Consider the following 27,861-nt stretch of genomic DNA (forward strand, 5'->3'; position numbering starts at 1 on the left):
CTTGGTGGTATTATGTTTTTTCTCATTTCTCCTGGGCTCTCACTTGATTCAGATGAATAATGAAAAATTTTAATCAAGAAGATCTAGGTGGGTTTTAATTGGTGTTGTATTGTTTGGGTGGAATCATGAATTTTTTGAGGCAAATGGGACCTGATGATTCTCAGAGTGACAATGAGAATGTCAGCTTGAATTTGTAGATAATCTTCAAACTAACAGGCCAATTGAAAAGTTACCGGTCTACCATAGTAAAACACAATTTTTTTTTGGCAAAATTCGATTTCATCATTCAACATAGCTGCCTCCGAGGGCGATACAGCGATTATAGCGATCTTCCAACTTTTCGATACCATTTTTGTAGTACGATTTGTCTTTCACTTCAAAATAGGCCTCAGTTTCGGCTATTTTTTCTTCATTGGCGCTTAATTTCTTTCCAGCGAGCATTCTTTTGAGGTTTAAGAGCAGGAAGAAGTCGCTGAGAGCCAGATCTGGCGAATACGATGGATGCAGAAGCAATTCGAAGCCCAATTCATTCAAATTTGCCATTGTTTCCATTGATTTGTGACACGGCGCATTGTCTCGATGAAACAGCAGCTTTTTCCGTTCAAATGAGGTCCGTTTTTTACGATTTCATCTTTAAAACGATCCAATAACGCTATATAATAATCGCTGTTGGCGCTTTTGTAGGTAATCAATGAATATTTTACCTTGTGCATCCCAGAATACTGATGCCATAACCTTGCGGTTCATCGTGTTCAGTCCACTCAGCTGACTGTCGACTGGACTCCGTAGTGTACATGTAGCCATGTTTCATCCATTGTCACATATCGACGCATAAATTCAGTTTTATGGCACTTGAACAATACTGCTCATAATCATTAAGACGTTGTTGCTTTCGATCGATTGTGAGCTCGCGCGGCACCCATTTTGCACACAGTTTTTTCATGTACAAATAGTTGTGAATGATATGATGTACAAGTTCAGATGATATCTTCACAATGTCTGCTATCACGATCAACTTCACTTTACGGTCATTCAAAATTATTTTGTGAACTTGATTTTTTCGTCGGTAAAAGCCTCTTCTGGGAGTCCACTGCGTTCGCCGTCTTGGTGCTCACCACGTTTAAACTTAGCATACCAATCAATGGTGGTTGATTTTCGTGGTGCAGACCCTGGAAACTCTTCATCAAGCCAAGATTTTGCTTCAACTGCATTTTTACCTTTCAAAATTCAATATTTTATCAGCACACGAAATTCTTTTTTTCCATCTACATACAAAAGTAGCTACACTCACAACGCAATATTTTTCAGAATAATGTTCGGACTGTTGTCAAATTTTGACATTTATCATTTGAAGGTCGGTACTACTTAAAATTATATGGATTTAATACTAGCACCGCCATCTGTGCATCAGACCGGGGACATTTCAATTGGCCTCATAATGTCGCGAGAAGTCAATATTGTTATTTGATGGACAGAATAGGCTAAATTTATATAAAAACTTCAAATTTAATGTATTTCATTAATTGATTCTCTTTTTATTTTATTTTGATTGTTGTCGATTAGTATTGCTTTTACTTACGCTTTGCAGTACTGCCTTTTAAACAAGTCACAAGCTGCCACTGAATCGCCTTGTTCTTCTTCTTATTGATGGTTGAACTCCGATCAACTTGCATAGGAAATTATTCTGAAAATATGAGAAATACACTCAATTAACATTATACCCAAAAAATTAATTGAAAATCATGAGAACAATAGATAATTTTATGGAGGAGAAATAAAAAAAAACTTTCAGAATCCCCACTGATTTACAATTCAAAACCACGAAGAATCGCTGACTCTCTTGCGGGCCATGAATTCACTTTGGAACACGGCCATATTCCAAACGCATCGTCGATTGGAAAATTGGAAACTACAGCAGGAACAACAGAGACTGCGTTGACAAAAAATAAAATCACAGCCCAAACAAATTCCACAGTATTATTGCTGAATTCAATCCTGCAAATGAGTTTTTTCGTCGGACGCGACTGTTTTGTTTTTCGCAATTTGGTCGGGCAGGGGTGGAATGATTTGTATTTTTTCGATGTGGATTGTTTCGAAGTTACCATAGAAACTTTTGGTGCATATGGTCGCTACTGCTATCATTTAGGTTGAATGTTATTTGGGATTGGAGTGTTTCTATGAATGAATTGAATATTGTGAGATTGATAAATATTGATTCGAATACTGAATGGCTTCTATTCTTTTTTCGAAACTTTTGTTGTCAGTTCAGATTTGTTTCCGATTTTTAAATGTCAAATTGAAACGAATATTTCACACGATACGGATTTTTTTGATATTCTGTCAATACTTCTTCATTATTCATCCTTCTGCATTGTTGAAACCTTATTCTCAATATGGATAAAATTTTCATATTTCTTCTTAATTAGTTCACATACCTTCATTTTGAATAGTCTCATTCATTTATTTATTATTTATATCATCTCTTCATCAATCGCCATTTTTATAACATCCTTTCAAGATGCCGCCATATACTCTTTTGTTTGTACTCCTATGTATAGCCAAATATAAACAGGACGTGAACAAGAATTGAACAGGCTTGTTATAAAACGCCACCTTCACCAAAATGATCATTGAAGAAAGAATCATCGACAAAAAATGGTGAGCCAGGCCGTAAGCCATTGACCGAAACATGTGATAGTCCGAGGGAGCAACGTCTGGAGAATATGGCGGATGGGGTTGGACTTCCCATCTCAACGTTTCCAAGTAAGTCTTGACCACTGTTGCAACATGGGATCGAGCTGTAAAATCACTTTATCATATCTCTCGTTGTGTTGTGACCGTTTATCTTTCAATGCTCGGCTCAAACGCATAAATTTTTGGTTTCTGAATCATTTCCATGTTTTTCAGGCGATTTGAATTGGCTTGTTGATGTTGATCCTGCCAATTCTTGTTGCGTTAGACACAAGTCTTGTTCAAGTAATCCCTCCAATTCTGCATCTTCGAAAACCTTCTCTCTTTCACCGCCATGCTGGTCTTAGACGTCAGAATCCTCGTTTTCGAATCGTTCAAGCAACTCTTGACACGTTATTCCACTAAAAGCGGACTAACCATGGGTATTTTAGAGCATTCGATGAGCCTCAGCCTCAGATGTATTTATATTAAAGCTGAAAATTAAAACCTCCCGCAAATGACGAGAATTTGGCTCGTAAGCTGACAATTTGAATCGAGAATCCAAATCGAAATCGACTGATATTTCGATGGTGTTATATTCACAAATACCTAAGCTCATTGTATGACATCTATGATCAATTTATTTCGACTACTACTTACCGCTACAGCCATTTATTGCAAAACGGCGTAAGCCAAGTTGTACACCTAATATACAGTTTGTAATAGTTCGTATGCTACTAATATTTGATACTGGGAAAACGGGTTCCTCGTATGCGGTGGGATTTTCAACTTCCATGGCAGCTCAGAGATAGAGCACTGGACTAGTGGTTCGGAGGTTGTGGGTTCGCGTCCCGCTTGAGGTGGTTTTTTTCGGAATTGCAAAATTCTCTGCATGTCATGATGTTATTTCTTTGTCCACACAATATTTTGTACGAAGATTGACATAGTTAAATTCAAACCCCTTAATTACAAATTTCTACCCTCATCATAATTCGAAAATTTCATTTCATTTCAACGATCGGTTGAGGCAACGATCGCTCAAAAAATTTTTTTTATTGAACCAGTTGCTTGGGTTGGTGTTCCATGCATTTTTATGAGAAAGAAGAGGAATCCAATACAAGATGAATTCTTCTCAAGTAGATGGGAACCTACATAGGATCTCTCCTCTCTCCGCCTACATAAAAGCGATAGACTTGATGTAAGTTCGTTCCTGGAACAACCACAAGACGTCAGAACTTCCCAGTGGGACATGTTTCCATTTAAGATTCATAAGAAAAGTTTCCGTCCACTTCCAGACATTTCAATTTGGATTTTTGAACACTTTTCACAAGAGAAAGGCGTATCCTCGTTCGAAACTTCTCATATTATCCCCGTCTCGAAGATTTGTATTGTAATATAAGTTTTTGTATAAAAACATCTCTGTTTTTTGATCGGTGCCCAAGGTTCTATTTTCATTCTCCCAGGACGCCCACACTTTCGCTTCAAGTTCGGTCGAACTCGATGACGAAAATTTCCAAGACAACCTTCCGTCTTGAAGATTTCAAACTTGGGGTTTGGTGAAAGTTTTTATGAATTCATGAAAATTGTATTGTGTGAGAATTACATCGAAGGTTGATGTTCAGACGGAATAGGTCTTGATATTGACCTAGTCGGAAATTTTTCTTTTTTCGCTATTTTGACACAAAAAGTGAAACTCTTACTTCCAAGAAATTATACATTTGAAAATGTCTCAACATGAAGTTAATACGTCAAAAAATTAGTTTCGAAAAAATATATCAGGTGTCCTTGAGTCAAGTCATAGAATAATAAACAGAGATGGAGGGAGTATAGACAATTCTTACATGTCCTCAACATGGTTAGATTACGTTGTCGGATTGTGATATGTTTTCAAATCCACAATTTTACTATATCGTTATGAATGTATATTATATCGATTGAAATATATTTATTTGAGTGATTCCCGTTTAAATATGCTAATTGAATATTTGGAATCCGATATTTTTCCTTATTGTCGATTTATAATAAGCAGAATATTTATTATTTTCTGTAGCTACCTGCTGAAATCCAAGGTGAGGCAAGTTTTGCTCTCCTAGTGCCATCGGTTGTGTCACGTCGTTTGGCGCGCTTTAAGTTTGCTTTCTGAATTTCTGACATTTACGTATTAATTTCAATATATTTTGAGTTAATAAGTAACATTGATTCACTATGAGATTTAAGGAGTGCATTCTTTGTGGAGAAACTCGCGAATTGAGTGAAATATCTTATCACTGATATGTTTTCATTTCCGCGCGCTTCATGTCAAATTTGATAGTTCATGTTGGGGACAAAATTTTCTTACTGAAAATGACATACTATCTATGGAATACTATTTATGTTTATTACTTTGAGAGTTAAGTAAGTATTCATTGATTATGAATGAAAATCAAGATGGTGATGAATGTTTGAAAGCGCGCCCTGGTTTACAAATTATAACCTCTGATTGGCTTCTTCGGGTTTCAAGTTTTCATCATTAGATATGCTAATTTTGAATGCAAAGCTACAAGGTGAAATTCTTTCAATAATTGTGCTCACTTTTTTCTCCAGAACTGTTTTTTTTTGGTGGACCACTGGTAGTTCAGAAGAATGTGAAGAAAAACATTGATCCTGTACTATGCTTTTTGATTTTTTGTTTTATCTGCTACCGATTTAGAGGTAATAATTTAAACAAATTCTCTAGTAAACTTCAGGAAACTCCAAAATATTATAAAGATCATGTTCCAGGTAATAGCTTATTATTTACCCAATATTTAGCGAAGATTAATGAAGATTCGATAAACTAGTATAATCATAACAAAAAGTGGGCACTACAAGAAACACTTCGTATATCTCGAAAACAAAGCGTCGGCAGAACCATGTTTATACATCTTTTTCTTTGAATCATTCAAGGAATCTCTCAGTTTCCTTTGTACCTTCAATTCAGGAATAGCCTGTACACATTGTATATTATTTCAAATCTTTTGAGCATATTCTCCAAAAAAAATTGTTGAAGATCAATATTGGTTTAATACTTCCCAAAACGATAAAATTCAATGATTATATCTCTGTAAAATATTCTTATAATTCCAGCCTCCCAAAGTGGACCGCTAATAAACTTTTCGAATTATTCAAATATTATACGCCTGTTTTGAAACTTTTCTAAACCCCCCCCCACAAGAATTATTGCCGGAACACAGAAAAAGAGAACGAGAAAACCGATCATAAATTGAACCTAAAGTAGGAGATCATCTATCTCGTCGAACAACAATCGGCAATAAATATCTTCGGACCAGGAATGGAAGCCAAAAAGTGCATCACCATAATTCATACCGCAGATATAATGGCCACCCTATGTTTATAAGCGGACTTTTTGAATAAATAATTCCGCTTCCGCTCATAACAACTAACTGGCTTCAGGAAGTTAGAGTTGGACGAATAAAATTCCGGAATACGTTAGAATTAACAACCATATCGACATAAAAACCGAAATTTTATATTGAAATCCTGACGTCTCTTGATGTGTAGTTAAGTTGTTTAGACGACCCCTAAAATATGATCCATCTCTGAATATTTCATTCTGAAAACCGCAGTGAATTCCTACATAAAGATGGAACTAGACCATTCTGAAATTTTCAGTCGTGAAAAGCATAAAATTCGGTATTGTCTGAATCTGAATACACGTCAAATTTGACGTTTCAATCTGGTAAATCATTTCCTACTGAATGTCTTTTCACCTGACGTGAATCTCTTGGTGATATTATGTTTTTTTCCTCATTCCTCCTGGGCTCTCACTTGATTCAGATGAATAATGAAAAATCCTAATCAAGAAGATCTAGGTGGGTTTTAATTGGTGTTGTATTGTTTGGGTGGAATCATGAATTTTTTGAGGCGAATGGAACCTGGTGATTATCAGGGTGACAATGAGAATGTCAGCTTGAATTCGTAAATAATCTTCGAACTAAGAGGCCAATTGAAAAGTTACCGGTCTACTGTAGTAAAACACATTTTTTTTTGGCAAAATTCGATTTTATCATTCAACATAGCTGTCTCCGAGGGCGATACAGCGATTATAGCGATCTTCCAAATTTTCGATACCATTTTTGTAGTACAATTTGTCTTTCGATTCGAAATAGGCCCAGTTTCGGCGATTATTTCTTCATTGGCGCTAAATTTCTTTCCAGCAAGCATTCTTTTGAGGTCTGAGAACAGGAAGAAGTCGCTGAGGGCCAGATCTGGCGAATACGGTGGATGCAGAAGCAATTCGAACACAATTCATGCAATTTTGCCATTGTTTTCATTGATTTGTGACACGGCGCATAGTCTTGATGAAACAGCACTTTTTTTTTCAAATGGGGTCGTTTTCTAACGATTCCGTTCTTCAAACGATCCAATAATGCCATATAATAATCGCTGTTGATGGTCTGGCTCCTTTGGAGGTAATCACTGAATATTATTCCTTGCGCATCCCAGAATACTGATGACATAACCTTGCCAGCTGACTGTTGTGTTTTTCTTGCTTTGGATTCGGTTCATCCTGTGCAATCCACTCAGCTAACTGTCAATTGGACTCCGGAGTGAAATGATGGAGCCATGTTTCATCCATTTTTTCAAATAACAAAGTAGCTACACTCACAACAAAATATCTCACGAACTAATGGTCGGACTGCTGTCAAATTTTGACACATATCGTTTGAAGGTCGGTACTTACTTAAAATCATATGGATTTAATACTAGCACCGCCATCTGTGCATCAGACCGGAGACTTTTCAATTGACCTTATACGTTTCATACTGTTGATGCGAGACGTCAATATTGTTATTTGATGGACAGAATAGACTAGATTTATATGAAAACTTTAAATTTGATATATTTTATTAATTGTTTCCTTATTTATTGTATTTCAAATGTTGTCAATTAGTATTGCTTCTACTTACGATTTGCAGTACAAGTCACAAGCTGCCACTAAATCGCCTTGTTCTTCTTCTTATCAATGGCTGAACTCCGATCAACTCGCATAGGAAAATGTACTGAAAATATGAGAAATATACGCAATTAATAATATACCCAAAAAATTATTTGAAAATCATGAAAACAATGGATATTTTTATGGAAGAGATATCAAAAAAAACTTTCAGAATCCCCATTGTTTATCTTTTTTTTTTTTACTTTCTTGCAGGCTATGAATTATTTACTTCGAAACAAGGCCATATTCCAAACGCATCGTCGATTGGAAAATTGGAAACTACAGCAGGAACAACAGAGACTGCGTTGACAAAAAATAAAATCACAGCCCAAACAAATTCCACAGTATTATTGCTGAATTCAATCCTGCAAATGAGTTTTTTCGTCGGACGCGACTGTTTTGTTTTTCGCAATTTGGTCGGGCAGGGGTGGAATGATTTGTATTTTTTCGATGTGGATTGTTTCGAAGTTACCATAGAAACTTTTGGTGCATATGGTCGCTACTGCTATCATTTAGGTTGAATGTTATTTGGGATTGGAGTGTTTCTATGAATGAATTGAATATTGTGAGATTGATAAATATTGATTCGAATACTGAATGGCTTCTATTCTTTTTTCGAAACTTTTGTTGTCAGTTCAGATTTGTTTCCGATTTTTAAATGTCAAATTGAAACGAATATTTCACACGATACGGATTTTTTTGATATTCTGTCAATACTTCTTCATTATTCATCCTTCTGCATTGTTGAAACCTTATTCTCAATATGGATAAAATTTTCATATTTCTTCTTAATTAGTTCACATACCTTCATTTTGAATAGTCTCATTCATTTATTTATTATTTATATCATCTCTTCATCAATCGCCATTTTTATAACATCCTTTCAAGATGCCGCCATATACTCTTTTGTTTGTACTCCTATGTATAGCCAAATATAAACAGGACGTGAACAAGAATTGAACAGGCTTGTTATAAAACGCCACCTTCACCAAAATGATCATTGAAGAAAGAATCATCGACAAAAAATGGTGAGCCAGGCCGTAAGCCATTGACCGAAACATGTGATAGTCCGAGGGAGCAACGTCTGGAGAATACGGCGGGTGGGGTAGGACTTCCTATTTCAACATTTCCAAATATGTCTTGATCACTTTCGCAACATGGAGTCGAGCATTGTCATGTTGTAAAATCACTTTATAATGTCCCTCGTTGTATTTGGGCCGTTTGTCTTTCAATTCTCGGCTCAAACGCATTAATTGCTTTTGATAACGATCGCCTTCGATTTTTTCAGTCGGTTTTGATAACTCATAATGCACTACGCCGAGCTGTTCCCCCCAAATCATGAGCAAAATATCGAGCGGGATATCCCTTTGATTTGCTGCGCTTGAGATCATCAGAATGACCTCATTTTTTTCCTCCAACCACAATGCGATGCAGAAATCCTTTGCAGTCTTTGCCTTCCAAGCAGGTGTTGTCAAGCAAACGAACGCCGTTAAACACATCTCGGCTTCAACTCGTACGGCACCCAATCATCTTGTTTCTAAATCATTCTCATGACTTCCAAGCATTTGGAAATGCGTCACTTCCAATGATCCTGCCAATTCTTGTTGCATTTGACACGAGTCTTGATCAAGTAATGTCACTAATTCGACGTCTTCGAAAATCTCTCTTTCACCGCCATGCTGGTCTTCGACGTGAAAATCACAAGTCTTAAAGCTTCGAAACCACTCTCGGTACGTTCTTTCACTAATAGCGGCCTCATCATGGGTAATTAAGAGCATTCATTGCGTCTCATTCGCACATTTCTTCATGTTACAGCAGAAAATGAAAACCTCCCAAAAATGAAGAGAATTTGGCTCGTTAGCTGACATGTTTAATCGGTAATAACTTTATGATTCAGACACATATCGACTAATATTTCGATAGCGTTGTGACTAGAAATACCTAAGCTTATTGTATGGCATCTACGATCCATTTATTTCGACTACCATTTACCGCTACAGCCATCTCTTGCAAAACGACGGAAGCAAAGTTGTACACCTAATATGTTTTTACAATAAATTGACAATTCGAGGATATCGGGTGTGGTAGTCAAACTCTATAAAATCTATCCCTTTTATTGTACCATCCTAGCTTTCGGTCATCATTATGATCATCTTCGGGGAGCTGTTGTTGTTTTTGTCTTACTGAATGTATATTTCAGCTCCCTGAAGATGGTCACAATGATGACTGAAAGCTAGGATGGTACAAAAAGTGAGATAGATCTTATAGAGTTTGACCCGAACTGTACACCTTATATTTAGAAACCTCAAGAATGTTTTTATTAATTAAAGGGAGCTGCTAAGGCAAGACACTGCCTTTCGTACATGACGTGGAAATACTTTTTCCTAAAGAAAAATAACACAATTATCACAAATAATATAAAATAAATCAATTAAAAACATAATGAAAAACGAAATTATAAATCGAAATGTTTTGAAACCACCCTTCATCATATTAATCATGCTACTCGAACACCCCCCAACATCGAATACAACATTATTCCCTGTTTATCCCTTTCTCCTCCCCCAGGACCATTTCTCAATTTCGCATCGTCCCGCAGTATTTATCCCGCCAAATTCCCATCCATAAAAAAAACACCAGATCGATCCGCATCGAAGGGACCAGACTAATCCACAGCAGCAATAATTATATTTCAATTGTCCCCAGCACCGGGTAAATTTCAATGCGAAAACATTTCCGATAGAACGGTGATTTATCCGGCGATGCGTGAATTTCCATCAGTTCCATCCTGCTCACTCGGCATAATTTATACTCCGGGAGGATTATTGGGGTTGATGTTCGTCGTCGTCGGGCAGGTCGTCGGGCAGGATTCCATTCGGAAATTACGGAATGTGTGAATTGTAAACGCGAGGGTATACCAGGAATACTCATGTTCTTCGATAATAAAGGATTTAACGTGATTTCCTGAAAAAAATCCGGTGGTGTCGGGTCTGTGAAATGAGGTGGCCAGTTGGAGTTGAGTTTTGGGATTTGTGTATTACGATGAATTTGTGTAACTGATCACTGAATGCCTTTTGATTCTGAAAATTACATGAGCATTTGACTTCAGCTAAGAAGCTTTACCTAATTTAATCTGTTGAAACAAATTTGGCGTACCTGCCTCGACAAGCCAATTGGATAGGAAGTTTTTTAAGTGATCCAACTACTTCTGAAGATATTTTGATTCACTGTACATTTATTTTTTATCTTGAGTGTGTGTGTGTGTAGGTTTTCTGTGAAACTCTTTCAATTTTCATGATGTATTGAAGGACTGAATGGCTGAAACTGATGTATTGAAAAACGCTGAAACAGCAGAAACGAAGCTTCGGATAAAGCTACTTCCAATCTGAATACAAGAAGATGTAGAATCAGAATTGTATTGGTGCACAATACAATGTCATACAATAAGCTTAGGTGTTCGTAAACATAACGCCTACTAAATATTTGTCGATTTTAGTTATTCTCGATTAAACATATCAGCTCACGAGTCGAATTCTCGTCATTCGCCGGAGATTTTAATTATCTGCTTTAATATGAAGAAATTTGCAACTGAGGCTCATCGAATGTTCCCAAATACCTATGGTGAGGCCTCTTTTATTGAAAGAACGTACCGACAGTGGTTTCAACGCTTCAAGAGCGGTGATTTTGACGTCGAAAACCAGAATGGCGGTGAAAGAGAGAAGGTTTTCGAAGATGCAGAATTGGAGGTATTACTTGATCAATACTCCTGTCAAATGCAACAAGAATTGACAGGATAATTGGAAGTGGCGCATTACCAAACGTTTGAAAGTTATGTGAATGATTTAGAAACAAGGACATTGGGTGCCGTACGAGTTAAAGCCGAGAGATGTTGAATGGTTTTTATTTGCTTGTCAACAACTACTTGGAAGGCAAAGACAGAAGCTGCATCGAATTGTGACTTGAGACGAAAACTGGGTTCATTACGTTAATCTCAAGCGCAGAAAATCATAGGGATATCCCGGCAATGCTACCACTTCGACGGCCAAACCGAATATTCACGGTTTCGAGGTCATGTTAAGTATTTGGTGGGACCAGGTCATCTTAGTGTATTATGAGTTGTTGGAACCGACTGAAACAATCACAGGCGATCCTTATCCAACGCAATCAATGCGTTCGAGCCGATAAATGAGAGAAAAACGGCCGCAATACAACAAGATACATGATAAAGTGATTTTACAGCATGACAATGCTCGACCCATATTGAGAAAGTGATCAAGACATACTTGGAAAGTTGAATTAGGAAGTTCTACCCCACCCGCCGTATTCTCCAGACGTTGCTCCCTCGGATTATCACTTGTTTCGATCACACGGCTCACCTGACCAGCACTTCCGGTCTTATGAAAAAGTAAGAAATTGGATCGATTCGAGGATCGTTTCGAAAGATGACCAGTTTTTTCAACGCTGGATTCGTACGCTGCCCGAAAGATGAGTCAAGCATCTGTAGATATGACTTTCAAATCATTCAGAAAATATGGAAAATCCGATAGTATTCTATGATTCTAACCCAACTTAACTTCCACTTGTCATTTCCCTAAGACCCGACAAACCCTGAACTGACAACATCATCACGCTGTCAATCCTACGTCGATTACTCCAAAAAGGCCACCCGCACATCTCAGTCACAACAAGCCACGTCCACACAACCGAACAAGTTGCGGCTTGTCTCGACCAGAATAGCCGCAGCGTTGCCAAACTATACGGCACTAAACGAGATACGAAGGACGTGCGGTGAACCGGTCACGAGCGACTCCGTGTGCGACCGTCGATCGCGCGTATCTCGCATACCAAATGCCGTTTTCGGAACCCAGCCTCCACCGTGTGACGGAAGGAAGCCCGTCAAAAGGCGGGCGCTGTATCGGTTACAGTTGTCGCTGTTATTTATATGCGGATAACGGTCGGAATTCGCATTAAGGGCAGGTATGGCAAACGGTATCGCTTAAACCGTCGTGCCTCGGCGTGATGGCGTGGGATCACAGAGGTGGGTGATTAATTGTGTTTACCGTGAATGGGTTCCCTAATCGATGGTTTTCGTTTTCGATGGCCGGTTTGATATTGTCAATTCGATATTTTTCAGTTTTTATAGGGGTTTTCATGAAAATTAATGTTTTCATTGACTAAACGGTCGAAAATCGAACATTGTTCGATTAGGGGTGAAAGTGGGAGAGAATGAATATTTGATTAATGCATTTCTCCGAAATGAAAAGGGCATAGCAAATGACAAAATTGAGTGACTATTTCTGAACATTCGGCAGATATGGAAAACTAAGTGGCTATTTCTGTGAAATTGTAGCTATTTCTGGAAAATTATGTTTATTTCTGGAAAATTGTGGCTATTTCTGGATATTGTGGCTATTTCTGGAGAATTAAGTGGCTATTTCTGAATATTCGGCAGATATGGAAAATTAAGTGGCTATTTCTGTGAAATTCTGGCTATTTCTGAAAAATTTCGTCTATTCCTGGAAAATTGTGGCTATTTCTGAATAATTGAGTGGCTATTTCTGGGTGATCGAGTGGGTATCTCTGAAAAATTATGTCTATTTCTGGAAAATTGTGGCTATTTCTGGAAAATTAAGAGGCTTTTTCTGCAAAATTAAGAGTCTTTTTCTGAATATTCGGCAGATATGGAAAATTAAGTGGCTATTTCTGAAAAAATTGTGGCTATTTCTGGGTAATTGAGTGGCTATTTCTGAACATTCGGCAGATATGGAAAATTAAGAGGCTATTTCTGTGAAATTGTGGCTATTTCTGGAAAACTAAGTGGCTAATTCGAACATTCGGCAGGTATGAAAAACCATCGTGCCTCGGCGTGGGTTCACAGAGGAAGATGATCAATTGTGTGGATGGGCGGCAATCGATGGTTTTCGTTATCGATGGCCGGTTTGATATTGTCAATTCGGTGTTTTTCAGTTTTTATATTTTCGATAAAAATTAATGTTTTCATTGACTAAACGGTCAAAAATCGTACACTGTTCAATTAAGATTGAAAGTGGTAGAGACTGAATGTTTGATTAATGATTTTTTCTCAGATTGATAGCAAATTTATTTTGCAGACACATATCAATCAGCAAAGTATTACTTTTCCTGTCTAGGCAGCAAAGTGATTATTTTCAATGGCAATAAAACATTCGACAATTTCTGACAATCTCGCGAATTGATTGAAATATCGTATCACTGATATATTTTCATTTCCGCGAGCTTTATGTCAAATTTGATAGTTAGGAACAAAATTTGTTTAATGGATAACATATGCTCCCTCTACATATGTTTATTACTCTAAGGAACAAAGAAATTAATTATTATAAGGAATAAAAATAGAGCTGCTTCAAAAGGATTCAATCAAAACATGCAGTCGATCAAATTGCGTATAACAAATAACAACGAATACAAGAACATAAAATATTCTGATTATTTAAAAAAAAATCTCTGAATCAATAACCGACTATGCCAATCATCATAGAATTCTTGCTCCCTTTAATTAATAATTATATCCAAAAACAACAACAAAATACGTAGCCCCCGAAAAAACCCACCCTTCCAGAAAAATCACTCAGAACGTCGTCCCCGAACGTCTCTGACAACTCCTTCCAAAGTTCCAGGGGGGAGGTTACACGAAAACACACAAATCTTCCACGCCCTCGCAGCAAAAAGACTGATGGTGAATAATCGTCGTTTTGTAGGCCCACAATCCGAGTTTCTGGTACATTTCGCCCGGGGGCGGCAAAAACGCCCGGATCCCGGACCCCGAAAAGGTCCGATCCGCTTTTTTCACCCCTTCCCGCATTCCTTACCGGGATAATCGCGAGGAAAGCGGGGATTCTACCAGTTTTTCGCGCCCTGTTTGTTTATCCGCGCCCGACGCGGTTCCAGACCCGGAACTCGCGCGACTTCCGGTTATATATCACCCGGAAGAATGCAGGGGACGCCAGTCTGCACGGGAGGTATGTGGAGTGTATATTTCGTATATACGCGTTGACGTGAAAGGGAAGCGAGTTTGAAGGTGATTTTGCATGGAGATGGATCCGTGAAATTACTCAAGATACAGATTATTTAAGTTAGAAGAGGGAGAAGAATGAGGAAGCAATGACGCCAGGAGTTTTTGAGAGCATTTATGCGCCAATTGCACCCTTGACAATTACTGAGAAGAATGCCGCGGCGGTGACGGGGACGCCTCTTTGCACTGATGGTATGTGGTCTGTATATTTCGTATATACAAGTGAAGTAAAGAGGGAATGCGCTTTGAGGTGATTTTGCAAGATACAGATTATTTGAGTTGGAAGAGAAGAATGAGGAGAGAAATGGCGCAAGAAGCTTTTGAGAGCATTTATGCTTCAATTGCACTCTTGAAATTCACAGAGAAGAATGCCGGTGGTGACGGAGACGCCACTATGTACTAGAGGTATGTGGAGTGTATACTTTATATATACACTTACATTTGAGGTAGAGGGGGAACGTGCTAGGAGGTGATTTTGCTTGGAGATGAAGCCGTGAAGTTACTCAAGATACAGATTATTTAAGTTTGAAAAGAAGAATGAGGAAAGCAATGATTCCAGGAGATTTTGATTGCATTTATGCGCTAATGGCAACCTTGGAATTTAATAACTACACATAGATAAATCAAGTATGTGGAGGCGTCATTGGCGCATTAATGATAGAGTCTCCAAAAGCTTCTGACTTGACGTTAATGTTTTCCGATATTCTGTTTGAATTTCCATAACGTTCTGATGATGCAATTATTACGTAATTTTATTGAATGCTTGAAATATCCATTTGATATGCAGGGAGTCCAAATAATAACAAAATTCAACATATTGAATGAAATATAAAATTACTGAAGAGTTTTCCAATGAGAGTTTTCATTTTGAAGAGCCTGCTATCTAAGGGAGCTGTCACTTTTGAAGCTGTCATATTTTTGCACATTCTACTAGTGAAACTACGTAATTACTGGAAATGGAACGATACATTCTTCAACAACCCATTAAAATAGTTGAAATTCACACTTTGCAAAATAAAATCACTTTTGGATCTTCCCGAACCACCTTCTAGGGTGGAAAAATTCGAGCTGTTGAGGCAATTTAGTGATGCGAAGAATCGAAACCAAGTGCATTGCTCAAGAACAACAAAGAATATTAATGCTTGTTGCCGGTAGGGTTGAAGAAATCCTAGGTTTGTCAATTCCTCGTCAATCTTGGGAATCAGGCATTACACAAACAAAATATCACCTATTTGGCATGGGGAATTAGGTTTAACGGTATTTTGATTTCAGTTAATACAAGAACTCAAGCTGGTCGATCACCGACTTATATTCATTTTCACCTTGGAAGCAGGATTGTCGTATTTGGGACTCTGAAGATCCAAGAATGATTGTTGAAAGCCTCAACGTGTTATTGTTTGGTGCGGTTTTTGGATTGGTGATGTGATTAGACCTTGCTTATTCGAAAAATGAGGCTGGTGCAACTGTAACGGTGAATTGATTGCGCTATTGAGCGCATGCTTTTTCATGGTAGCAATTGAAAGATATTGCTGTAGACGACAACAAGATGGTACTAAGTGCTACACAGCAATGAAACAATCGCAATTTTATTATATCTCGAAGAGATAATTTACATCCGAGATCTTACGATTTAACACCTTCAGACTTCATTTAGACTTCAGAGCCATGTGAATGATGAGGCTATTTCCAATGCTCCCCAATCAATTCCAGACCTTGAAGTTGGAATAAGTGAGATTGTCGAGGACATACAGCCGCAAATGTTTGAATTGGCAGTGAAACATTTCATGAATATTTGTGAGGATAGACTTGAGTGCTATTGTTTTGGATCTTCTGATTAGGCTTTCACTCTTCTTGTCTTGAGCCTTCCTTTGTAGCAAGATGGCTCTCCGTTTCGTCTATATGTACTAGAATGGACTTCAAGCGATCAACCTTCATTCGTGATTTATGCTCTTGGCAGGTTATGTTCATAAAAAATAAACAATTGTATAGCGAAGGGATGTGTAAAAAGAATAAGTTTAGAGCCAAGGTTTGGCCATTAAACGAGGGTATTTATTACTCAGTATAATTCCCAATGCCTACCTGGATCGACTCAACAAATCCCAGAAATTCCTATAGCAAAACCTTTCAGCACATATATGACTTTATGAAGATTCTAAATCACAGATCTCTCCTTTACGGTGGTCTACAATATATAACAGACCCCCGTGGTGTTCACCGCCCTCCAAAAACCAGCCAAACCCCCCCTCCAAACGTCATTAAATTCGAAACGAATCGGATCGCGATATATCAGTCGGTATTTCCGGAAATTAGAACGAATTTGCAACGTTTGCATTTTTCATAAAGTTGGCCCGTATCCAGGCGTATGCCTGGGAGGTTCCTGGATGCGGGTAGAGCGCTCCCTGCCTCGGACAGTATCTGTAGGAAGGACGCTATTAACTCAATTCGAGCGTGCGAGGGGGGGTTCTCTTGGGGAATTACGTCTTTGTCGGTTCGTTTTGGGGGATTCGCTTTCTTTTATTGGTACGTCACAAAGGAGATGGGGATTTTGATGGATAATTTGGTGAAGTCTTTTTTAAGGTATGTTGGATGAGGTTTACTATTCTATGTTTTATGATTATTTGTTGTCTTTATTGTGTCAATTCTTCGTTTTGAATATTTCAATATTTTTTGTGATTGATTATATAGTAATTTACGTAACAAGTCCGGAAAATAGGGTTTTTTTGGACGAATAGACAAAATTCCAGGACGAGCGTAAGCGAGTCCTGGAAGTCTGTGAGTCCAAAAAAACCATTTTCGGGCGTGTACAATATTTTTTCGGCAACCATGTAAAATAACACTATCGCTGCTGCTTTCCATATTTTATTGCGATTGCGATCAAATAACTAGCAAATTTTTGACAACTAATTTCATATGAACTGTCAGCCGTTATCTCGGTTGCTATGGATTCTATGAAGTGAGCACTTCCCGGACGGTTGCCGAAAAAAGTTATTATTTTTTGTTGGAGCTGAAGAGCTAGCACGACACAGCTCAAAATTGAGAAAAATTATTTCAACATGGATCCAAGCTTACTGGGGAAAAGAGGGCCCTATGAAGTTGTACAGTCAAGCCACGGTGTATAGAATTTCTACCGTGGTCAACTATGATTATTAGATGTGGCGCCACTGTGCTCAACGTGGCAAACCCCCCCCTCAGTACGAGAGTACAGAGAGAGTCCTTTTTTCCTTCTCGTCCAGACCTTCAAGTCGTCAACACGTGCCATAAGTAAATACGCGCCGCACACCACAGTTGTAAACCTTGTCCCCAAGCAAAATATACACGTAAACCCGATACAGTCTATTTCTCGTTCCCGAAAGGTTGATCCTTCATCACGCATTATTCAGAAGTTTCGAAACAACGTATATAGTATGTTTATCGTATCATCAATTATCAGGATCCTTTCATGTTTCTACTTCTTACATAATTATGGAAAACATAATGAATAGTTTCGTATATCATTTGGACAAAAAGTCATCCATATGGTTCACCGATGGATCAAAATCAGAGAGAGGTACTGGCATTGGGGTATATGGACCTAAACTGAGGATCTCTACAGCCCTGGGAAGTGAGCCCTCTATTTTTCAGACCGAGATACTGGCTCTTTACGTATGCGCTCAGGGGTGTTTTAAAAATGTACCTCAAGAGGCGCATGTCTACATCAATAAGGACAACCAGACCACGCTGAGATCCCTGGAATCGTACTGCCAGGGATCTCTGTTAACATGGGAGTGCCGTAACACCATTAAGCAACTGGACAGAGGCAATAAAGTGACTCTACTATGGATACCAGGGCACTGTGGTGTTGAAGGATACGAAACGAAAAAGCCGATGAATTTACTTGCAAGAAGTGCATCAAGATTAACACCTGCGGGCTTGTGTCTTTCTGTGGGCTAGGAAAAGACCAATATAAGGCAGCGGTTCAGCAATGGGAGTTGAATAACCCACTGGACAAACACTTCTGGACTTACTCAGGCCAAGAAATTCGGGATGATTTCACCTACCTATGTCAGAAAGCTCTTGAAGCTGTCACGAGCTGAACTTCGGGTGATGGTGGGACTACTGACGGGGCATTTTCTGTACAAACATCATTTGTACCGAATGCCAAAGTCAGCAGATGAGATTTGCAGGCTCTGGTATGCAAGTGTTCAGAGCTGGCTGTCCTAAGAACCATTCATATGATATATTTGTTATCCATTGCCAGGTATTGTTTTGCTTCGTTTCTACTCATTTAGAATGATTCAGCACCCATGATTCACATGCTGTCACTTAAACACTTCACGTGATGCTGAATATTATGGTAATAACTGCAACTGATCCGCCATCAACACACTAGAATTTGTGGAAACGTCTTCCATCTGGATCTTCTGTATAATTGCATTTTTGTCCGTCAGATATTCTTCTTAATTTCCTCTATCAATCTTACTTGACTCCCAGCTCTTGCTGGTCTAAAATATCTCCACCAGCGTCTGCAAGAAATGTTGTTGACGATTTTCTCGTATAAATATAAATAGTTACCACAAGGCTGAATTGTGAAGGCTGAATTGTGCATTTACCTAGTCTGGAGGATATAAAGAGTCTTCTGTATGTAACATGAGATGATAGGAAGTTTGAATATTTTTCAAATAATGTCCCAAGGTCCATGTCACAATTAGATACGACTGCAAAATATCTTTTGTTTTGAGTTTTTGTCTTTGGATCCGGTCTTGTCTTGTTTTCTATAATTTTGACATCGTCAGTAGATATTTTAACCAATTTTTCTTAGTAGTGAAAGCTTCTTCTCTCGTGAAAGTTTTGAATTTTTAGCAATGTATCCAACATTTTTCTTAAAGATCAACTTCATAAATGTACCATATTCAATTTAAACTGTTTTTTGCGAACAAGCTCGTAACATGGAATACATGTGTAAAATAACATAATCAACTCCTTCATGTTCCTTCATTCTCCAAACACAAAACAGGAATATCACCTTTCGTTTAAAATCTTGCAACTTCCAGGAAGTAAATCTTCTACACACCATTCTCTATTACCTATACATATAGGCTTGGTTAATCGATCGTCTAGAGGTATGATTCGATTACCTGGCCTTTCGTCTTTTCTCCGTGACTTTGTTGGATTTGTAATAATTAAACTCTTTTGAATTATTCACATCTATTTACAAAGCCACAATTATACAGTGAAAACTCAGTATTGAGAAGATCCCAATAACGTCCTAATAACAAGTTTCTTACTACTATACGGTATACGGTACTGAATTTCGTCTTTAACTCTCGTTTAATTGATTACTCGAAACGTCTTCGTCGTTCTTCAAGTTTTCGGTCGTCTCGTCTTCAACTTGTTCGCGACTCGTCTTAATCTAGTCCGCGAACCGTCGTTTCGTCTTACGTCTTAAGTTGACCGACCGAACTTGTCTCGTCTTTGATTTGAGTTAAACTGTACCGTCTGTACACGTCTTTGGTTTAATATCAACTGTTTCCGTCTTCGGCTTAATTTTAACTGTGCTCTCTGCCGATTGGAACTACCCTGTTTCGGTTTGACCACACCCTTAGGGGAAGGTACCATCCATCTCCTAGTCCAATGAAATCTTTTGCCGTACCGCTCCCAAAGATCTTCGCGGATTCCAGGAATCGAATATAATAGAAGGAAGAGCCTGAGAAAACATATGAAACCCATCTGGCATAATCGTCTTGTTCTGAAACTTTTCCCAACCCCATAAATCCAACCCCATAAATCCCTTAAGTTTAACAATCGACATAACACTTTCTTCGACACCCCGAAGAATAACATCCTTTGTGCATTATGTACAATAACCATTCGTTCCCTGTAAATTCATTGAATTTGTCATGCCCTTGGCACTTGAAGAGACTAATAGGTCTCCACGCATCCGGTTGACCATCTCAATTATTTACAGGGAACAATAAACCGGATCCTACATACATACCTCTGAAAATTGTTAATTTGCTTCACTAACTACATCCTTAACAATATGAGGAAGCTGAAAATGCAACTCGAACAAAATGCGGTCGATCGTTGCCAGGCAAATTATAAAACCTTCTCGTTATATCAATTGCTCTCAGACTGCACAATACAATACATTTCTTTTTCTTTTTTCAGAAACGAATGGAGACATAGTCATTTCATGCCCGTTTAGTGGAAAGCAACAAGATGTCTGCAACTGTTCCACTGATAACAGTAAGTAACCTCCAAAAAATAAAAAAAAAATTGGAAGTGAATTCTCTTGTTCATTACACTGTTTCTATGTTTCTCTGCGGAATTTGTCATCTGCCCGTGATATATTGAATCCATTTCTTGAATGGAAGTGCTTATAAATGAATCTCATGAATGCTTGAAGATTAAATTTCATTTCTGCACCAAGTTCCACGCCACATCTCAGGATGTGATTGGTGCATAACATTTAAACTTCGAAATGTCTCAAGAGCTGCGAGCGTTTATAACTTCCAAATCTCCATTTCATTCATCCTTCTCTTAATTAAGGATCGCTAGGAGCTCGTATTTGATATTCTGTGAAATTGTGTAGCTGAAATTCCCCTCAAATACCTTCTTCAATTTTCGCTTGATTTTTTTCTCTTCTTGAATTTGCCCAGACTGATTTGATATTCCAGTAGAATGAGTGTAAAAAGACTTGAGAGAAGTTGATTTTAATTTATTTAAGCCTTGTTATATCTGCAGACAATCGTCTATTCTGGAAATTACTCAATTTAATTAATTTTTTTAGACTTTTTTGGATGCACCCCAGTGTTTGAGGTAGATAATGAAATGGGTAATCGAATAAGATTCAGGTTTGAAGAGAAATTGCCAAGGTATATCAATTTATTTTCAAAATAAGTCTAGAACCCAGTTTGAATGACATGAAATAATGGACTATGATTCTGATGATATTTATCATTCTGTTTCTGCTTATCGTATTTTATACAGTAGCAAGAGAGGTTTCTAGGTCGTAGATTGTAAGTCGACGCTGGATATCCAATATAACGTTCTCTCCAGATGCGTTATTCATACTCTCCACCGAATAGGGCAGAGCTATGGATGGACTCATCCCTTCTACTGCTAGTAGATGTCGTTTTTGTGAAATCTATTGCTGGTCTCCAATTTTGGTGTTTCGTTTCTTTTGTTGATGTTATCCGAATGTTTGCGATGGCGTTCATATTCATTCGCAAGTAACGGGTGTTTTTTTCGAGGTATATAACTTTAAGTTGGTATTACTGTTCAAGATGGCGACCGATTTAACAGCTGTCAAGTGATTTATTCTCAGTTTGGTTTGGCAATTCATCAAGAATAGACCCACGCCTGAAAAACGCTTGCAAACAGTGCAATTTTATTTCGAAAATAATGGTTCTGTGCGGAATACGTATCGCGCACCACGTCCATTTTATCGTCGACAAAATCGTCCATCAGAGCAGTTAATTCGATTAACCATGGAACGTTTTCGCACCACGTTTACTCTTATTGATAACTCGCATCCCCAGAGACGCCGTACGGTGCATACAAAAGGAGCAGTTGTTGCTGTAGAGCAGCTGTAGAGCGTAGCATTGAGGAAGACCCGAATGAGTCTATCCGCCATCGAGCACAGGAATTGGATCTGTGTCCATCCACTTTATGGAAGATTTTGCGGAAGGATCTTGGTTTGCGTGCTTATAAAAACCAACTCGTTCAAGAATTGAAGCCAAACGATCATCAAGTAATACGTAGATTCGTCGAATGGGCCCAAAATGAGATTGCCGTTGTTCCCGATTTTAATAAGTGAATTTTGTTTAGCGATGAAGCGCACTTCTGGTTGAATGACTACGTCAACAAACAGAACTGCCGCATTTGGAGTGAAGCTAATCCTTGAGTGTATGTCGAAACACCGTAACATCCAGAAAAACTGACTGTTTGGTGCGCTTTATGGGCTGGTGGAATCATTGGTCCGTACTTCTTCAAAAACGATGATGGCCAGAACGTTACAGTCAATGGTGATCGGTATAGAGCCATGATTTCTAACTTTTTCATTCCTGAATTGAACAACCATGACGTCCAGGAGCTGTGGTTCCAACAAGACGGCGCAACATGTCACATAGCTCGTGCCACAATCGATCTATTGAAAGACACGTTTGGTGATCGCCTAATTTCACGTTTTGGACCTGTGAATTGGCCTCCAAGATCTTGTGATTTAACACCGCTAGTCTACTTTCTGTGGGGCTTTGTAGAGTCATTGGTCTATGCGGATAAGCCACAAACCCTTGACCATTTGGAAGACAACATTCGCCGTGTTATTGCCGATATACGGCCACAAATGTTGGAAAAAGTCATCGAAAATTGGACGTCCAGATTGGACTACATCCTAGCCAGCCGTGTCGGTCATATGACAGAAATCATTATCTTGCGGATAAATAAAATTCATGTCAATCGAAGACTCCATCGTTGTTTTATTGCAATTGGAAGTTCTATAGCTCTAAAAAAACACCAAAATGTTTTTTCAGTATTTCAGTGGAGGAAATGTTACATTTCTTTCTCTGCGAGTAGGGTAACTATCTTACATTCTTTTCAATCCGTAAAAATCATTTCCCCCATCTGCATCCATGAAATTTTACATCCAACCAAATCCCAGTCAAACCTAAAACGTCCCACTATACCCAAATCAAAAGTTGACGGTTCCAGCATTCCCCAACAACGCCATAGAGCACCAACCGCTTGATTTATCGCCGAACTTCAAACGACAAATGTAGCGCCCCCGCGCGCGACAGCCAGAAAAACAACGCAATTGAAAACAAAAAGGCCGCGTAGTCAACCCTCGCCCTCCTCCCCACCATAAATCTCAATACAACGCAATCTTCTCCGAAACTCGTATAAACATCCGCGGCACCTTTTATACCCCCCCACCCCAAGCCACTCTTTCGCGCGGCGTGCCGCTTTGTACTTGTCGTCGACCGCCCCTGCCCCTCCTTCCCCTCCCCGGATCGAAACGACGCTTTGTTACGACGCCCGTCCGAGACCCGACAGTTTGTGGGACGCGCGTCGTACCGACGCCGTTATTTTCTAGATTAAAAAAAAGGGGGGGAGATGGACGTGCGTAACTGCCGGTCGTTTGTCCAAGTGGCCTCTCGTTACACGCGCCCGACGCTTTTGCTTTCGTTTATTTACTTTTTTTTTCGGGCTGGGGGTTGTAAACGATTCAGATACGTGCAGATGCCTTTTTTTTAATTGACCTTACTTTTTGTTGTAAAATGCTCCTGGTGAAATATTCTGTATTTCGCCACCTGGTAGTTTGAACTGGGATTGTGAAGTTTTTTCTAATGTAACGACTGTGAGGGAGAACAGTTCGAGTCCTTGGTCGAGCAAGACATTTTTTTTCAGTGGAATATTCACTGTACGCAATCCACATAGCTATCTTTTAAAGGCGATAGGACCTAGTAACATAGCCAATACAGCACGCTACTGGTCATCCTAATTCGATCAAACTCGTAGTTTCTACAAGGTTTCAAAGATGCCTGGAAGGGATGTCTGAGTAATACAATAAAGTACTGAATAAAATCAATATAACACGCAGTTAGCAGATCAGGTGAAATGAAGTAGTGTATTAAGTAAGAGACCTCAACTCAAACTCAAGATTGAAGCCTTCATTCCTTTGCAGTGTCGTCCTCTAAATGCTGATTTTCGGGCGGTGCTTGTGTGCTGCTGTCATCGAAGTTTTTATTTGGCGTTGCAGGTTCTCGATATGTGCTCATGCTGTTAAGGATTGAACAGCTTTATGTTTTGATGGCTCTTGTCATGTTCTGAGGTTTATTTCTAAGGTTTTTTGGATTCTCCTAATGAACTCTGTTGTTAAGTCTTCCAAGATAAGATTTGGTGTTTATTGGGACAGCTGTCAATAAAACAAGTGGCTATTCTTTTTTTCTGATACTCGAGCTTTCGGAATGATTTTATTCCTTCATCAGGAACCAGAAAATTGAGGTTTTTTTGTCTGCACAATTATCCAAGTTGAGCCTTCCTTCATTCTTTGATGGTTCATTCGTTGGTTTTGTTTTATTCTGAGGCATTTGCAAAGATCGTCCGATTTCATTGCTTTTATTTTTTTATCATTACCATTTCTTGACTTACACCAGGCGATTGAGGGTGTTAGTATATAGTTTGACCGGGCAAGAATAGTATCCCTACATCAAAAAGCTTTGTCGAACCACCAGATTGCACAACGTTTGAATATTCCATGGAGTAAGGCGCATAGTGTCCTTTTCCTGGAAATCAGCAACGTTGCCTGGAGACCGGTGCCTGGTCGACTCAGAGTAACATCTGCAAAGGAAGACTTTTATATCGCAAATTTTACTCAGAGGAATCGAACGGTATCTCTAACAGCCCTTCGAAGTCATTTTTCGAAGGATAGACGGGTAGTCTCAACCAGTACCATAAAGAGACGGTTGCATTCCTCAAATTTAAGGCCAGACCTTTAAGAGTACCTTGGCTTTTACTTGAACATAGAGCTACCCGTCGGCAATTGGCAGAACAACATCAAGAATGGCTCTTACCAAAATGCCGCAACGTACTTTTTTCGGACGAGTCACGATTCGGTTTACAAAAGGGTAGTCGACGAGAAACAGTTTGAAGAGGTCCAGGAAAACTAGAGCGACTCAACTTTGTTCGAGAACTTGTGCCCTTTCAAGGCGGATCAATAATGTGTTGGGGGCATAATGTTCTATCGTCTTATTATAGATAAACGAAGAAAACATCATTGAACCAATCATTGTTCCTCTACGCAACGAATATGGAGATAATTTCATTCATAAAGATGTTAACGATCCACCACACCGCATACAAAGGGTTCATCAAAACATTCTTCAAGTCAACAATATCCAGAGAATGAACAGGCCAGCAAACTCACCAAATATGGATCAAGCACGTATGGGATTACTAAGGGAGAACAATATCAAATCGCCAAAACCCACCTTCAACTTTTTCGGAATTGAGATTAGCTCTTCAGGAAGAATGGAACGATATGCCTGAAAATTTCATTAACGACTTGATTCGTGAGATGCCTAGGCGTATTGAGCAGTTGATTGAAAGACGAGGTTGTAATATGAACTCTTGAATTTGGATTTAATTGTGGTATAACTGTAATTGATCAAAAATGAATAATCGATAAACTAAGATTTCTTCTCATTTTCCTTATTTTGTCCCATCCTGTATAAAGCATAGAGTACCATACAAAGATTATCTTTCAAATACAGGGTGGCCATTTGAAAACGAAACAGACGAGATTACAGACGAAATAAAGTTTTTCGATAGAAATGCTCGGACAGGTCGATTTCTGTTTCGAGGGGGACAACTTAAGATGTAGGTTACGGACGCATAGCGCTTCAACCCTTGCTGCTACAACCCCCAATTTTTGAATAGGGAAGATGGGGTGAGTGACACCTCAATTTAAAGGTATTTTTATACTGATTTCAGCACAGTAATTGTTTTTTCATTTTATACATTAGTTCTCGAAATATTCATGCGTTAGTTAGTTAGGAAGGAAGCCACAGTCATGGTTGTTTTGAAGCTCAAAATGTCGATTACTACAAGTGCCATGAAAACACCACTTCATTTTCAAATACTTAGTTAAGAATATTTCGAGAACTAATGCATAAAATGAAAAAACAATTACTGTGCTGAAATCAGTATAAAAATACCTTTCAAATGAGGTATAACTCACCCCATCTTTCCTATTCAAAATTTGGGGGTGAGGGTTGTAGTAGCAAGGGTTGAAGCGCTATGCGTCCGTAACCTACATCTTAAGTTGTCCCTCTCGAAACAGAAATCGACCTGTCCGAGCATTTCTATCGAAAAACTTTATTTCGTCTGTAATCTCGTCTGTTTCGTTTTCAAATGGCCACCCTGTATATAGCAGTTGATATAGAGGAAAATATTCATCTCATTTCCAGAACATAGATCGTTCATTTCTTAAGAAGCAAGACTTTCACCAATGTGTGTACATGGAAATCATCATTATCATCACAGCCGACCAATCCTCTTCAAGCCCTCCAATCGCTTCCACGGCACACCACTGCCAAATCCGGACGATCGTACGGCCGGACAAGCGAAATTAACGTCCCAGCATCACTATATCAACACCAGACCGGACATATAACTCGAATCCGGGACACCGGGACGCACTCTATCAATCTCAACAAATATGTCACGTTTTATTATGCCGCATTAATTCGCCATATACATACGTTCAGGTTATACGTGCCGCGTACGCCAAACGGCTACGCGTAGCTGAAATTCTATGGCGTAGTAGAGCGATAAACAGCCAAGGGAATGGGGGGCAGTTTTACGGATCTACGATTATTACGGTATTAAATATCGCGCGGCAGTTACTGCCTTTTTCGACGCGTCGTTAGCGTCAGTGATTTTCGGCCGTTTTTTTCAATGGACGCCGACAGGTCGGATCGACGCAACGTGCGTCGGCTTAATTTGATGGGGGGGGGGGGGGGGGGGTTGGAGAATACAGGGGTTTTTGGTGGGAGGCTGTTAGGTTTTTACCTGACGTTTAGATTCCGAAGCGGTAACCTCCTTATTGTTTTTTTATTTTACCTTTTTATTTTGGGTCTTCTCATAGTAGCGTCATTTTTACGTTAAGTTCTGTGGAGAAAACTTTGAGGGGCCTACTGCAATTGTGAGTGAAACGTCTAATGAAAAACCGACTTTACTATGAAAACCTTCATCTTTATGTTGATCTGTAGCTATTATGACGACAAAGTCCTGATAGTAAGAGTAGAACTCGAGAGCACCTTATGCGATGTAATACAGAAGGGCCCGAACATTATTGTACAATGGCGTTTGTTAGTGGGACTAAACATGAACCTAACCAATACCATAGTAATCCCATTCACTAGGAAAAGGAATGTTCCACCTATGAAATCTCTCTGAATAGAGAGTTCAATATCTGAGAAAAACCCTAGATAGCAAGCTTTTGTGGAACAATAATATTGAAGTCACAGCTAACAGGGCTCTAAAGGCCTTGATGGCGTGCAGAAGTCTGACTGGTAAGACTTTGCAACGATTTTGCACGCTTCAATTCATGTTACGCTACTGGAATTTTGAAAGACGCGGTAATTTGTCAATTCATCGTATGCCATTGGTCGGGATGCGG

The 27,861-nt window shown here is 38.9% G+C and overlaps 1 protein-coding gene across 1 annotated transcript in view; it reads left to right on the forward strand.

Moving 5' to 3' along the window:
* Positions 1-27,861, forward strand: part of LOC123680742 — a 257,482-nt gene that overhangs the window by 48,846 nt on the left and 180,775 nt on the right. Inside the window, exon 6 of the mRNA XM_045618792.1 lies at positions 20,847-20,924. Coding sequence (XP_045474748.1) covers positions 20,847-20,924 — 78 coding nt within the window. The remainder of the gene's footprint in view (positions 1-20,846; positions 20,925-27,861) is intronic.

The sequence above is a fragment of the Harmonia axyridis genome, chromosome 5 (assembly GCF_914767665.1).
Source record: "Harmonia axyridis chromosome 5, icHarAxyr1.1, whole genome shotgun sequence".
NCBI lineage: Eukaryota > Metazoa > Arthropoda > Insecta > Coleoptera > Coccinellidae > Harmonia > Harmonia axyridis.